Source organism: Canis lupus, chromosome 17 (genome assembly GCF_003254725.2).
Source record: "Canis lupus dingo isolate Sandy chromosome 17, ASM325472v2, whole genome shotgun sequence".
Lineage (NCBI taxonomy): Eukaryota > Metazoa > Chordata > Mammalia > Carnivora > Canidae > Canis > Canis lupus.
The window spans coordinates 39,582,701-39,596,302 of NC_064259.1; the positions used below are offsets into that span (position 1 = coordinate 39,582,701).

The 13,602-nt window shown below is 54.3% G+C and overlaps 2 protein-coding genes across 3 annotated transcripts; both read right to left on the reverse strand.

The window, feature by feature from the left end:
- Window positions 1-526: 526 nt before the first annotated feature.
- Window positions 527-7,502, reverse strand: VAMP5 (vesicle associated membrane protein 5). Its single transcript, XM_025453800.3, has 3 exons — window positions 7,366-7,502; window positions 1,434-1,571; window positions 527-972 (listed from the first exon to the last, which is right to left on the reverse strand). Exons 1-3 carry the CDS (start codon window positions 7,366-7,368, stop codon window positions 763-765), a joined length of 351 nt encoding a protein of 116 aa, XP_025309585.1. The 5' UTR covers window positions 7,369-7,502; the 3' UTR covers window positions 527-762.
- A 1,798-nt stretch (window positions 7,503-9,300) lies between these two features.
- VAMP8 (vesicle associated membrane protein 8) lies at window positions 9,301-12,855 on the reverse strand. Of its 2 annotated transcripts, none has more exons than XM_025453801.3 (3): window positions 12,520-12,855; window positions 11,040-11,198; window positions 9,301-9,744 (listed from the first exon to the last, which is right to left on the reverse strand). In XM_025453801.3, exons 1-3 carry the CDS (start codon window positions 12,520-12,522, stop codon window positions 9,601-9,603), a joined length of 306 nt encoding a protein of 101 aa, XP_025309586.1. In that variant the 5' UTR covers window positions 12,523-12,855; the 3' UTR covers window positions 9,301-9,600. The 2 variants fall into 2 exon arrangements, with proteins under 2 accessions (XP_025309586.1, XP_048951987.1); XM_049096030.1 differs by having other exon boundaries at window positions 11,040-11,195; window positions 12,520-12,787.
- Window positions 12,856-13,602: the final 747 nt, after the last annotated feature.

Genomic DNA, 13,602 nt, shown 5'->3' on the forward strand with positions numbered 1-13,602 from the left:
CTCGTGAGATAAAAATCTTTGAGGTGCCTTCTTCTGGAGTCCAATTCTGAGCATCTTCAAGACATCAGAAAAAGGGGCGCCTGGGTGGCTCAGTGGTTGAGTATCTGCCTTTGGCTCAGGGCGTGATCCCAGGGTTCCAGGATCAAGTCCCACATTGGGCTCCCTGCATGGAGCCTGCTTCTCCTCCCCCTGCCTGTGTCTCTGCCTCTCTTTCTGGGTTTCTCATGAATAAATAAAACCTTAATTTAAAAAAAAAGACATCAGAAAAAGAATATATTTCATTCTGACGTAAACAGGCTCAGAGGGCACTAGTTGAAGGTTCTGGTTTGGGAGCCACTCTCTCTTTGCACCTGCACCCCAGAAGTTTCTGTCCAGGTAGGATTGGATCACATACAAGGAAGGAAGAATATAGGGGCCACCTCCCAAGGGTGAAGTCCTTCTACCAACTTTCTAAACAACCCCAGGAGTGGAGGCCAAGAAGGATGAACTAACTTGGAGGACTTCACACATACATACAAACACCAGCTTTTAACCAAACAGCAGCTTTTACTGAGCTCCAGGTAGGGCTGGCCTGGCACAGCTAGTGCAGCAGGCTGCCCTCAAGGGCCAGTCTGTGGCGTGATAGGAGATGCAAAGGTGCACACATCAGAGTTGCTCTTCAGTGCTCAGTTGGGTGGCTCAGATGGGAGCAAACGCCAGGGTTCTCTGGAGACCAGAACCAGCCAGTGCGGCCCCTCGGCCTATCCTCAAGGCCCAGCTGGGTCAGCCCCCAGGCCCTGAGGCAGCGCCGGCGTCCTGGGCATGTGGAGCACTGCTGTCCCCACTGCTCCACGGGAGAAAGATGACCAGTAGCACAATCAGGATGATGAGCAGGCCAATGCCCACCACCAGCCCCAAGTAGATCCGGCAACGGACATTCTCCCAGCGCTTCTTCTGGGCCAGGTTTTTGGTTGTCTTGCTGAAGGCTGAGCTCTGTGGACATCCCCAGACACAGGTTGGGAGTTAGTGGTTCCCCCCAAGCCCCAGGGCCAGGTTCTCCCAACCACCCCCTCACGCCCCTCACAAGACCTAACCTCCTCCTGCATCTTCCCAACCTGTCTGCTCCCCTTCTCCACAGAGCCTCCCCTGGGACCCTCCCAACCTGACTGCTGGTCTGACACTGATGGAGCCCTTGACTCGCACTCCTCCAAGGCTCACACCCAGTAACAATAACAGCCCTCAACCTGTAGGAGGGTCCACAGCTTCAAACCAAGGACTTGTTATTTCATGAGGCCTACCTGGAGCTTATTGAGGCTATAGGCACCTCCACAAACCCACAGGCCCCCCGGGCGCTCAGGCAAGCCTCAGGCCCCCCAGAGCCTGGAGACCCTGAGCACAACCTGAGGACTCCTCCTGGCCTCCCTCCCCCGTCCCTGCTCCCCCATGCCTCACACCATGTCCAGCAGTTGGTCTGAACGCAGCTCCAGCTCGGCCAGTTTCCCATCGCGCTCCAGGACCTTGTCGAAGTTGTTGAGCATGATTTCTGTCACCTCATCCGCCTGCCGCTGGCATCGTTCCAACTCTTTCCCTGCCTGGGCACCAAGCCCAAGGTCAGAACTGCATGAGGCCCCCACCCGGCCCTCATCTGATCCTGAGACCTAGTGGCCTCCTTGCCCCACCCCCCACCCCGTGTGTGTGTTGTGTGTTGGGGGGGGGGGGTGTACAGGTAGGGGAAATAGCATCTTTCATGTGAGGGTATGGCATGTACAGAGTGAAGGACTGGTCTCCTGAATGTGTATGACCTGCCTCTGACCTCACAGGTTCCTCTCCTTGCCCATCAAGGCAGATCCTAGGTCAGCCTTGGCTACAGCATCTCAGCTTCCTCCAAGATGCCTCAGGATGGAAACTTCCCAGTATCTCACTCTCCCACAGAGCAGATACTTTGCTCACCTGCCCTAGGATGGCCTCTACCCAATGTGCACCTGCCCTGTGGCTTCCTATTGGCCTAAAGCAGCAGTAAAGAAGAGGGAACCAAGCTACATGGCTAGAAGCCAGACAGAGCAGATACCGACCCCATAGGACTAGAAAGGTAATTGTGGACCACCACACATCATAACCTTTGCCTAACCCCACAGACACACAGACAGAAACAAACTGAGATCAGACCTCCCTCTGACTGGCCAGGCCAGTTCTGCCTCCCACATCAGTGCTCAAAATTGATTCTCTGTCTGCCTGGAAACCTCACCAACCCTGGCCTCTGGCCTCAGCCTTCCAGCTACCCAAGAATCTTCACTGAGGTCCAACTCACAGAGAAAAGACCAACTCTTTGACTTCTCGGCTTGAGCAGCAACCACACCTGACAAAAGAACCCAGCTCATTTCAGAGGACTAAGAAGGGAGGGGCAGGGACCAAGTGTGGCGGGGTGGGGAGTGCTGAGAGAACAGGGGAGAGGAAGAGAGAGTGTGCATCACAAGCAAGAAAGAGATCAGGCTTTGGACACATGCAACTGAGACAGACCTAGGGCAAAGGCCCCCACCCCTACCCCCACCCCCGTAAGAGCTGGAAATTCAGGAGCAGGTCCAGGGATGCATCAGGGAGCTCAATCCCAGCATATCCACAAACCACAGAAGCTCCATCCTCCCCGCCTAGTCCCCCACAGCCCATCCTTGTTCTCATCTCCTCCCCACAGGGCCCTGGCCAAGCTCCCTTTCCTGCCAGACCACATTGCCCATTGTCTACAGCAGACATTTTGGCACTTGACTGAATTCCACTTAAAACCAGAGAAAGGGGAAGGATCTGGTGGTCAGAGGGCCACTCCTACTCAGGCAAGAATCCACATTCAGGATCCTTGCAGCTGCCTTGTACACAGCCTCCAAGCATTCCCAGTTTATGAGTCCTATCTCCCCAAGTGGACCACAAGCCCCAGAGGGAGAGGCTACGTTTGTCTGCTCCCATCCTGGTGGCCCCAAGGGGGCCAATGTAGTGCTGACCATTATAAGGATTCAGTGAGTGGGTCAATCACATTGCAGTCTCTCCAAAAGCAACTCTTATTTTCAAGAGATGTTATCCCAGTATGTTTATCCAGCCCAGCAGGAGTTTCAAGGGGCAGGCATCTGAAACCCAAGTAGGTCAATATTTACCCATGAGCTAGAAAAGCAACCTACTTGGAGAGGGGACAGGCAAACCATGCCAGAGGGGTGCACTCCCAGGCTGGGGGAGCAGTGACTGGGGAGCAAGGAGCAATAATGCAGAGCGCAGGGAAGCTGCACTCATCTGGTCAACCGTCATCACCGCTATTGTTACTACATTGGTAGTCAACAAATTCACACAGCCTACCTTCACAGAGTCCAAGGCAACCCCACTTCCTAATAGCCTAAGGCAAAAACTTGAGAAGGAACAAAGACTGAAAATAACAATCATCGCTAGAGGTTGGTGGGATGCTGAATATTGGTTTTTCCGCTATGAAAACCATAGCTGTTGTTCTTGGATTCTCCAATGTGGGGTGACATTGGGTCCCATTCTCCAGGAGAGCTGGCTGTGCTTCCCACTGCCAGCTGCAGCCTCCTCCCCACACTGCGAAGCCAGGCCTATCCGGGGGCCAGGGTGGGACCAGGCCTAAATGAACACATTCGCTCCAGGGTACAGAGAGGCCTCAGGCTTAACCCCCGGGGCCCTTCTTGGCCCTCCCTGCACCAGAGGGAAAAGGATCCTATAGGCCCAGGTCTCCACTGGCACAGGGAGAAATAAAGCACTACAGGATGTGGAAGGAGGTAAGGGACCAGAGGACGGGGCCACGCTCCCTCTCCTGCCACAGTGAACCCAGGATAGTGCCTGGCACACAGTGGACAAGGGAAAAACATCTCTGAATGCCTATTTGTAAGACGCTCACTATAGGCTGGGAGAAAGAGACATGCATGGCACAAGTAGAGAAGAGTGAAGGGTTGCGCTGTGAAGGACAAACACTAAGTGCTGGAGCCACCCTCAGAGAGTGGATTCCTGTGAACAGAGACAGCCCCGGGTGGATGAGCCCTTGCAGGATGGGGTGGAGCTGGGGTTCCGGCGAGGCAGACCAGGCAGAGGGCAAGGGCGGAGGGGCAGGGTGGAGCGCACGAATGCAGAGTAAAAGTCCAAATAGAGGACATTCACTTGCAGAGAGGGCTGAGCAAGACCTAGTGTGGTCTTGTGAGCCAAGGAGGACACTGGAGAGAGGCTTCAGAATAATTTCTCTATCCGTGGTAGACTGGCCTAGATGGCAGTGACAAAATTTTGGGCAGGGAAGCCATCCAGAAGGAGTGGAAAAGTGCCCCCAGCAAGGCTGTGAGGAGTTGCCAAGTTCATGGGGAGCAGAGAGTGTAGAGGGAAAGTGTGGGTGACTGGGTCATTTCCCAGCCCTGCCCGATGTCTGCAGGGCCAAGGGTGGGCCGTGGAGTGGGGAGCAGCAGCACGGATGGCAGACAGGGGGTGGCAGTTACACAGGAAATGTTCTCAACAGACCGTTACCCTCTGTACAGAATATCTGCTTTCAACCCTCAAATATCTCAGGTTTTTCCAAGCCAAATAGCCTTGGTTCTTCATTCCTTTTTTTTTTTTTAAAGATTTTATTTATTTATTCATGAGAGACAGAGAGAGAGAGAGGCAGAGACATAGGCAGAGGGAGAAGCTGGCTCCCCACAGGGAGCCTGATGCTAGACTCAATTCCAGGACCCCGGGGTCACAACAACATGAGCCAAAGGCAGATGCTCATCCACTGAGCCACCCAGGCACCCCACCCTTGGTTCTTCTGAAAACAAAGCTCTCCAAACCTCTCTGCCCTAACTCTCCTGTCTCCCTTCTCTCTGGGAGACAAACCCTATTCCAGCTGTCACCACTGTCCTAGTCAAAGAACTGGGGATGGGGTGGGGGGGGGGGGTTGCTGTGTGTGCAGCGGGCAGGCAGTGAAGGGGTGTATCAGTTCCTTGCTAGGTCAGCATTCACCTGAGCTCAGAGCCAAGGGCCGGGGCTCTGCACTGCAGCCCCGGGTTCCCTCAAATCTTGCCTCTGCCACTTACCCACTATGCAAACTTTCTGACCCTCCACTTCCTCATCTGTAAAGTGGTGACAAGAATGATACCTACATGATGTTAACTAAGGCATATGACTGTCACGAACAAAGTGCTTATCACAATACCTGACAATACTGAATGCTCAATGAGTAAGAGCTATTATTATAGACAGAGCCCAAGCTCCCTGGCTGATTACTTTTTAAGCAGTCAGATCTCAAGAATTATACCATACAAATGGTCAATAAAACCTCTTAGATAATTTTACAAAACACACAGCCAAGCAAGCTCTCCTTATTGCAAACTCGTGCACTTAATTGTCTCTAACCTAAACACAGAACGTCACCTGGGCCTTTGATAACTGGCATAGAGTTTATTTCCATCAAGCACTGCAGGCTGTTGAGAAGGTTTTAAGTCTTGAAGGTGATAACAGCCACCATTCAATGGGCACGTACTCTGAGCTAAGCACCATGCTGCCGGCTGTTTGTTCACCTGATCTGATTTAATCCTCACAACAATCCATTGAAGGTATGTTATCATCCCAATTTTATAAGAAACTGAGACTCAGAGGGGTTAAATCATCAAGGTTGTACAGTCAGTAAGCAGGCGATCCAGGAGTGGAACCAATAGACTCCAAGAATCACATTCTTCACCACGGTGCTAAAATGAATGCAGGTGCAGGGGTGGGGGGGGGCAAATACTTTAGCTGGCTGCTAAAGACTCCCCAGACCTTTTAATGCTGCCAAGCCAACCCTTGTGCATATGAGGGAAGCCTGTAGCTCAAAACTCACATTCACTGGACACTGCACGAGAGAAGACCACCTATAGGATGAATGAATTCAAGCCCTTACCCATCACTATTTGTTCCTGTTCTATCCCCATACCTGTCACCACATCCGGCACGGAGGAAATGCCCAAGAAATGTTTGTTGATTGAATGAATCAGAGGAGAGGACAAGGAAGAAAGACCAGGTAGGGAAGGGAGTGGGGAGAAGGAAGGGAAAGAGTTGGGGCCAGGGACAGGGGCAGGTGTGAAACAGAGAGATGGGACTAGGAGATGGGAAGGGAGAAAGATCAGTGTACCCTCCCCAGGCTCTGATCCACTGCTGGCCTCAGATGAACCTGTGAGAGTGTCAGAGTTTTCCAGTATCCACCAATAAATTATCCTGGCCTCAGCCTTCACTTAGGAGTTTCCTCTTCTCCCCCACGTGCTCAAGGCCAACTGGAAGCCCACCCCTAGCCCTGCCAGATCCCTTGCCCTGTATGCTGGGAAGTGGGCTCAGAGCTTTGTCCCATTCTTGGAGCCTCCCTTGGTTTCCTGGCGTGGCCTTAGAGCTCAGTACAACCTTCCTGTCCCGCTTCCTCTTCCTGCCTCTGGTTCCCTAGAGATGAGGCCATCCAGGCATCCCGACCCCCAGCCAGGCCACATCTATCACACCTCTGTCAGCTCCTCCAGGGCAGAAGCTTAACGTACCAAGCCTGCTTCCTGCCCAGCCCATCTTCCCAGGAGTCCGGAGGATGGAGGAAAGCTACTGCCACCACCTGTTTGCGGCTGACACCTTTGTCTTAGAGATGGCAAGTGGGGACACAGGCCAGAGTTTGCAGCAGGAGTAAGGGATGACTCACCTCAAGAATGTGTCCCTGGGTAGAGGTTAGGAGACAGGCCTGTGCCATAGTCTGATAACTTCAATGGAACTTGTATAGTTAACATGTACCTTTATCTTTACCTAGGGTCAGAAGAATGCCCTCCAACACCCCGCCATGGCTGGCTACCACCCCATCTGCTCGGGTTTCCAACTCCGGGCCACACTGCTCTGTCTTCTCACAGCTCCAGGAAGGGCCGAAGAGGTCACCACACTACCTACACTGCTCAGGAGCTCCAGGCGGGGCTCTGCCAACTGTATCTCCCTTAACCTCCCAAGTACCCAGTAAGGCAGGTAATGCTGACCCCACTTCATAGATGCGGAAAGAAAGTTCAAGAAGGTTAAGTGACTTGCTCCGGGTCACAGCGCCGGTAAGTGGCCACCACCAGGATCTCAGCCCGGAGTCCGACTGGAAGCCTGACTCCGAAGTCCCGAAACCCGAAGCCACTGCGTGTAACCCCTTGGCTCGGGGAAGGGGGAAGCCAGAGCCTTGCTCCCTGCGCACGGGCGGCCGAACTGTCCCTCGCCGGCCTGCGCGCCCCCGCTGGAGGAGGCTCTGGCCCAGCCGGCTCCGGGCGGCCGCCACTCTCGGGGGGCCCGGAGAAGGCCCCCACCTCGGGCTTCAGACTCCGGCCTCGCACCCGTCCGGCGCCCTCCGCCCCCGGCCCGCCGGCCCCGCTCCACTCCGCCCCGCCCGGCCCTCACCATAGCTGCAGCCGCCGCCTCGCCAGCCAGTCGGGGCTCCTGTGTCGCCGCGCGGCCGCGGTGCCAGATCCCCGGGAGGAAGCGGAGGGGCGGGGCCCTGCGGGGGCGGGGGCGGGGGCGGGGGGGCGCCTGCCCGGGAGCCCGGACCTAGGGAGGCAAAGCGAAAGCTGCCGGCTCCCGCCCGGCTTCGCACGGTGCCCCAGCCTCCGGGGCCGGGCCCTCCCGCCTGGGCAGCCCCGGGCTCGCTCGGCCCGCGGCCACACGTCGGGGCCCGTCGGCGACCCAGTCTCTGAAGCGGGCCGCGTGGAGCGGGCCCTGGGGCCGAGGTCTGCCACCGCCACCGTCCGGCCCTGGGCTAGCGACGCCTGGAACAGCTAGCGCGTGTGAAGTGCAGTCGCTGGTAACCAGACTCCGCGAAAAGTTTCAAAACGAAAGAAACTTTATTCACCATCAGTATTGTGAATGCACCACCTGCCGCTGAATTGTGAATTTCAGAATGGTACCACTGAGTGGTACGATTGTGTGTCCACAATGTAGGTTGTGTGAATTTCACCTCAATAAAGAAAACAGACCCCCCGGGGAGAAGTTACTAGTTCTAGCTTTTCGGTATTTCCCTCTTCACCACAAGGGCAGCTGCAGCCCTGCCCTCATATAACCCTGCTCCTCCAGAGCCTGCCTCCATGCTCATCTCCCCTCGTGGCTGTGGCCACCCCCACCCCCTGCCTCCCCCACCACCTCAACTGTGGCTCCTCTTGGGGAAGGGGGTTGAGGGCTTCCGTCCTAGCATTGAGCCTGCCTGAGCACGGCCCACATTCCTACCCTGGGCAGTCTGGGTCCCAAGGAAGTGGTTTCACCCCAGTTCTGTGGACTTTGAGTCCAGGAATGACAGACGTGAGGAGAGAGGATGACCATGGTCTGAGATAGGAGGACACAGGAGGACAAAGATTGGCCTGAGGGCTTTTCTATGCTTTTTTTTTTTTTTTTCCCTCCCTGGTTCTCCGAATATGATTCCAGAACCTGACTTGCCAGGAGGAGTCCCAAATCCTGTCTTCCAACCCTGTCCCTTCCACACTCCCCCCCACCCCCAAAACAGATTGTTTTCAATACCGGAAAGCCCATGGGAGAAACAGGGACAGAGATGGCAAGAACCCTTTCCCCAAACCAAGACAGGAAAGAGTGACAATGAGGTGGAACCTGGCAGGGAGAAGGGAAGACCGAAGACAAAGAAGCCCATTGTACATGGAGGGGAAGGAGGGCCATAGGCCCTGTCCTGTGACACTGACTGAGCCCAGCCACAAGATATGGTGAGAGATGCTCACCCTCTCAGCTGAGACCCGGAGGCCCTGCTAAGTCCCAAAAGGGCAGACAAAAGACAAATAGAACTTTGAGAACCAGGGGTGCCTGGCTGGCTCAGTCAGAAGAGCATGTGACTCTTGAATTCAGGGTCATGAGTTCGAGCCCCATATTGGGTAGAGAGATTACTTAAATTAAAAAAATAAACAAAAGAACTTTGCAGAACCAAAAAGAAGGAAAAGTGGCCCAGTTCCTCTAGCACCTTGCTCTAGACTGCACCAGGGCCATAGAAAAGAGATGAAAGGAGGTCCTCAGCCTGTCTTGGCTAACACTTCTAGTAGAAAAGTAATAAAGGCACATGGCAAGGCTCAAGCCCTTAGGAGTCTTGTGTACCACCCTAAAATGGTTTTGAATTTTCCATATGTGGAAACCCTCAGAAAACTCTGGTTCTTGAGACCTGTCACAATGAATGGAAAATAGAGAAGAATGGGGAGACTCCATCTTTCTTCTCCAAACATACACTTTCTACCCCTCCAACAATGGGGCCTCAAATAGGAGAATCTCAGCCAGAAGCTGTCCCCAGGGAGAATAGAAATAGAAGGACCAAAGGCAAAAATGGAAGGGGACAAATTACCTCACATGTGAAGGGATACTGAAAGGTCTTTATTGCCCACCGGCCACCATCAGTGTCCTAGCCCCATGCTGGGCCTTCTGGATATCTCTCCAACCAACTCTGAGGGCCCATGAAACAGCCACAGTCCAACTCTCTCCTTCCGGGGGACCAAGGTGCCTGGGGCAGACAGTGTGGCAGAGGGGCCTCAGAATGAGGGGCAGGAGGACGCAGCAGCACTTCCTGCAGACAAGGATGGAAGAGAGGGCCCTTCTTGGCACCTGCTATGGAGGGTTGCCCTAAAGAAGAGGGTGGGTGGGGGGAGGGGCTCCCTATGTGGGGATGGCATGGGTGGCGAAAAGCACGATGAAGAGGATGATGATAAAAACAATCACGCAGATGAGGACAATCATCTTCACGTTCTTCCACCAGAACTTCCGAGCCACCTTCTGTGATGTGGTCTTGAAGTGCTCCGACTGTTGAGGACAAGGCAGAGTGAACCAGTGCCTCCTCCCACCAGAACAAGAAGACAGAGGCCCACATGCTATACATGTAAATGTTGAAGTGAGCAGTTGAGGGAACAGACCGTTACACAAAAAATGTTCTGTCCTCCTACCCTGACAAATATACCTTCATGACAATCTGATGGGCCAGATTCAAATTTAGAATTCTAAATTCTTGCCTCCCCTCCTCTCTTCTTACCCATGCACCGTCATGTACACTGAGGGGCCTTTTACATATGCTCACACCCAGAAGTGCAACACTGTCTGCACAATCCGCCCTTGGGAGAGCACACACTGGGGCGAACGGGTGCAAGCTCCAAGTGGGCACATCTCCCTGGGACTCTGACTCCGTGCCCTATGGGGACCTCTGAGGCTAGAGGACAGACCAGGGCAGTACAGACGTCAGAGGTAAGAGAAACTGCTCTTCCTCCTCAACTGGAATTGTAGAAATTAACTTTCCCTGGGCCATGCTCCTCAGATTAGGCTGCGGAAAGAAACACTAAGTCCCAGGGAAACTAGACCCAAGCTTATGCACAAGACTTGGAAAGCCACAGCCAGTCTCTCCCTGTGGACAAAGAACCTTAGGCCCCAACCTTTGCTGGAGTATTTTGTTAGAGTTACTCCATCCCTGAGCAGCTGGCTTCAGCCCATGGCTGGAGAGAGAAAGGAATGAGGTCTAGCAAGATGTGTGGGAGATATTATTCTAGCCTTCAGCTAGCAGAGGACCCCCTGATCAAAGAATTTCACTGCTCTTCCCAGCTTCTTTTTAAAGCAGACTCAGCAAAACTCTAGCAGTTTTCCACCCCCTGCCTAGTGACTCCTCAAGAAGGCCAAAGGCCCTAGGAGTATTTTCCGGAGCCAATATTTTTGGCTTAGGGAGGTCAGGTCCAAATGATTGTCAAGGGCAATCTTCAAAGGGAAACATCAGTTTCATGGGAGGGAAGCCTAAGAATGTGAGGGCTGACTGGGCCATCTACCTTTCTATCTCAGACAAGGCCTCCAAGAATCAGCCCCACCCACCCACCCACCCACCCAGTCACTGGAGCCATTTCCTGGACCCCAGTACCAAATAGTGGAGTAGAGCAGAATCAAAACAGGGGGCTCACTTGTCAATTCCCAAAACAAGTGAAAAGGCAGACTTCCCTCCTATTCATTTTGCCCCCAGCACCACCAATTCCCCGAGCCCCAGCAATTCACCCTCCCTCTCTTCCTCTACTGCCCAGCTCCCAGCCGCCCTGCTCCCAACCTCTGTGGGTTCCCCATCTCACTGTGGCTTCCAGATCCTCTGTCTTGTTGCGGAGATGGTCCAGGTTTTCTCCTCGGGCCAAGATCCGCTCCACATTCTGGGTCATAATATTCTTGACTCCCTCCACCTCACTCTGCAGGTTCCGCACACGATCATTTCCAACACCTCCACTGGCCTCCTCCTGGGCAGCAACGCAGGGGTTAATTAGGCGAAGTGGTGGAGGAACTGAGACTCAGCCTCAGAGGCCAGGGGAGGGGAAGGCCTAAGGTGGACTTTAGCTTTTTTTTAATGCTTGAACTGTTTACAAAGAATGTTTTCATGTATTACTCATGTGATCAAAAACAAATGCACTTTTAAGCCCCAGAAGGTGAGTGCTGATGCTAGACAGACTAGATCCAGTTTCTTTTCAGGTTCTCAGGGCCCCTGAGGAGGAAAAGAAACACAGACCCTAAATCCCACTCCACTGTTGCCTTGCTCCTCAGATGGGGGCAGAGAACTGCTGAGCTGGCATCTCACAAGGGGGAAACCCACCACTATTAACCGAAGGATCCTCATTGAAAATATCTGTGCTGGCCAGCAGAACACCCTCAGCTGCCACAACACCCCCCTCACTGCTGGACAGCAGCTGGAGAGCTGCTCCCGCCCCAGACTTCCCCAGACCTCCGGAGCTGCCTAATTGCTGTGACCCAGAGCAACAGCCACCGGGTTCCAAGGCCCTGGCCAGGCCCCGAGAGGCAGAGCCATTGCGCCATAAACTTCTGCTTTCCCCCAACACACTGCCCCATGTGCCGGCACCAACCAAGCTGCCACTGCCTCCTTAAGCAGATATTAAATAAAAACAGCAGACTGGCTGTTGAGGGAAATGGAGGGCAAGTCCTCCCTGGCTGATAAAGTTTTTGAACAGGGAGGGCAAACCATTACTAGGCTCCTCCCTCCCTGACCCCCTAGACCTCCGAAACAGGCCAGGAGCCGGTCCAAACTAGACGGATTGTCACAGAGAACCAACTTCTGGTTCTTTTACAAACCCTTCGCCTTCTTCTCCGTGTTTAAAGAGAGGGGCCCGATTCCTTAGGCCGGGCAGAGAGAGACGGATTCTTGGAGTTTCTCGACAGGATAAAGGGAAGGGCCGACGGGGAGGGCTCCCGCCGCTGGGCTGGAATCCGCCCTGGGAACTTCGGAGGCGCTGCCCAAGGGGGGTCACCGGGCTCGGCGCCCGGCGGGCCGGAGGAGGCCAGGAAGGGCCTCTCAGCGGCTCCCGGCCTGGAATTCGGAGCCTCCACCCCCACCGGAGCCCCGCTCCGGGCCAGCTCCGAGGGCAGGGGAGGGAGAAGGCGCGGGGGCAGCCGCCCGGGCAGCCAAGTTGTCAAAGGAGAGCGGCCACCGGCTGCACCGGGCCAGCCCTCCGACTTGGCCAGCGGCCCTGCGACCCCAGCCCCCCGCCCCCCGCCCCCAGCCCCCGCTCGCCTTTCGCTCAGCCCCTCGCGAGCTCCCAGCGCGCTCACCATGTCTCCAAGCGGCTCGGGCCTGGCGGCGGCGAGACTCCCTCGTCTGTTTCCTCCCGGGCGGCCCTCGCTTCACTTCCTGCTCGCTCCAACTTCGAGCCTGCCCCCGCCCGCCGGCATCCCGAGCGGCTCCAGCCTCACCTAGCGCGGGCCGGCAGGTAGGCGGGCGCCCTCCGCTGCCCTCCCAGTCTCCTCCCAAACCTGGGCTCGGGCTTAAAGCAACAGGGCTCGATCACCAGAGATCTTCTAACGCATCAGAACCAGAAAAAAAAAAAAGAAAAAGAAAAAGAAGATCAAGCAGCCCTCCTAGGTTTCCTGAGGCTGGACCTCCTGATATAGATAGGGAAGCTGGACTCCCCGCCCCCCCTTTTTTTTAATGTCCTGAATATCTGACTCCAAATCTTAAAGACTGAAGTCAACTCTAAGTACACCACCAGGGGTAGTTCACATGGAAACAGAACACAGATATGAAAGTTTCTTGCTGGCAACCCCTGTTCCCATGTTCAGGGGTGGACAGAAAGTATTAAAATCCCCCCAAGTCTGGAGTGCTGTAATCCTAGGCTGTGGTGTCAGAAAGCTCCGGATTACTAGTGTGACCCTGAGTGAAATTCTTCACCTCTCTGGTTTTGGCAGGTGCTAATGCTGACCTCAGAGGATGGTGGGGACGTATAACAGGATAGCACACTCAGTGTGCCTGCCACAGTTTCTGAAAGGAAGACCTGTCCACTGTTGGGACGAGGGAATGATGGCTTACCAATCCCTTCTTCCCTTCCAGAGTTCAACATTTCCTTCAGAAGCCGCTTTGAGGGGTTGGTGAGCCTACTCAGAAATGGTCAGAGGCCTGCCCTATGGACAAGAGAAGGGCCCCAGGCAAAGGATTTTTCCACCACCTGGTTCCAGGCCACAGAATATCTAGTCTTCCCAGATGGTATTTATCAAGACAGAACAAAAACAGGGACAGGCAAAAGAGAACAAACATTCCTGTCCCATCCCAGAAGTATTATTAGTTCTTTTTTTTTTTTTTTTTTTTTTTTTAGTATTATTAGTTCTAAGAGAGAAATGTCAGTTTCTCTAACACATATT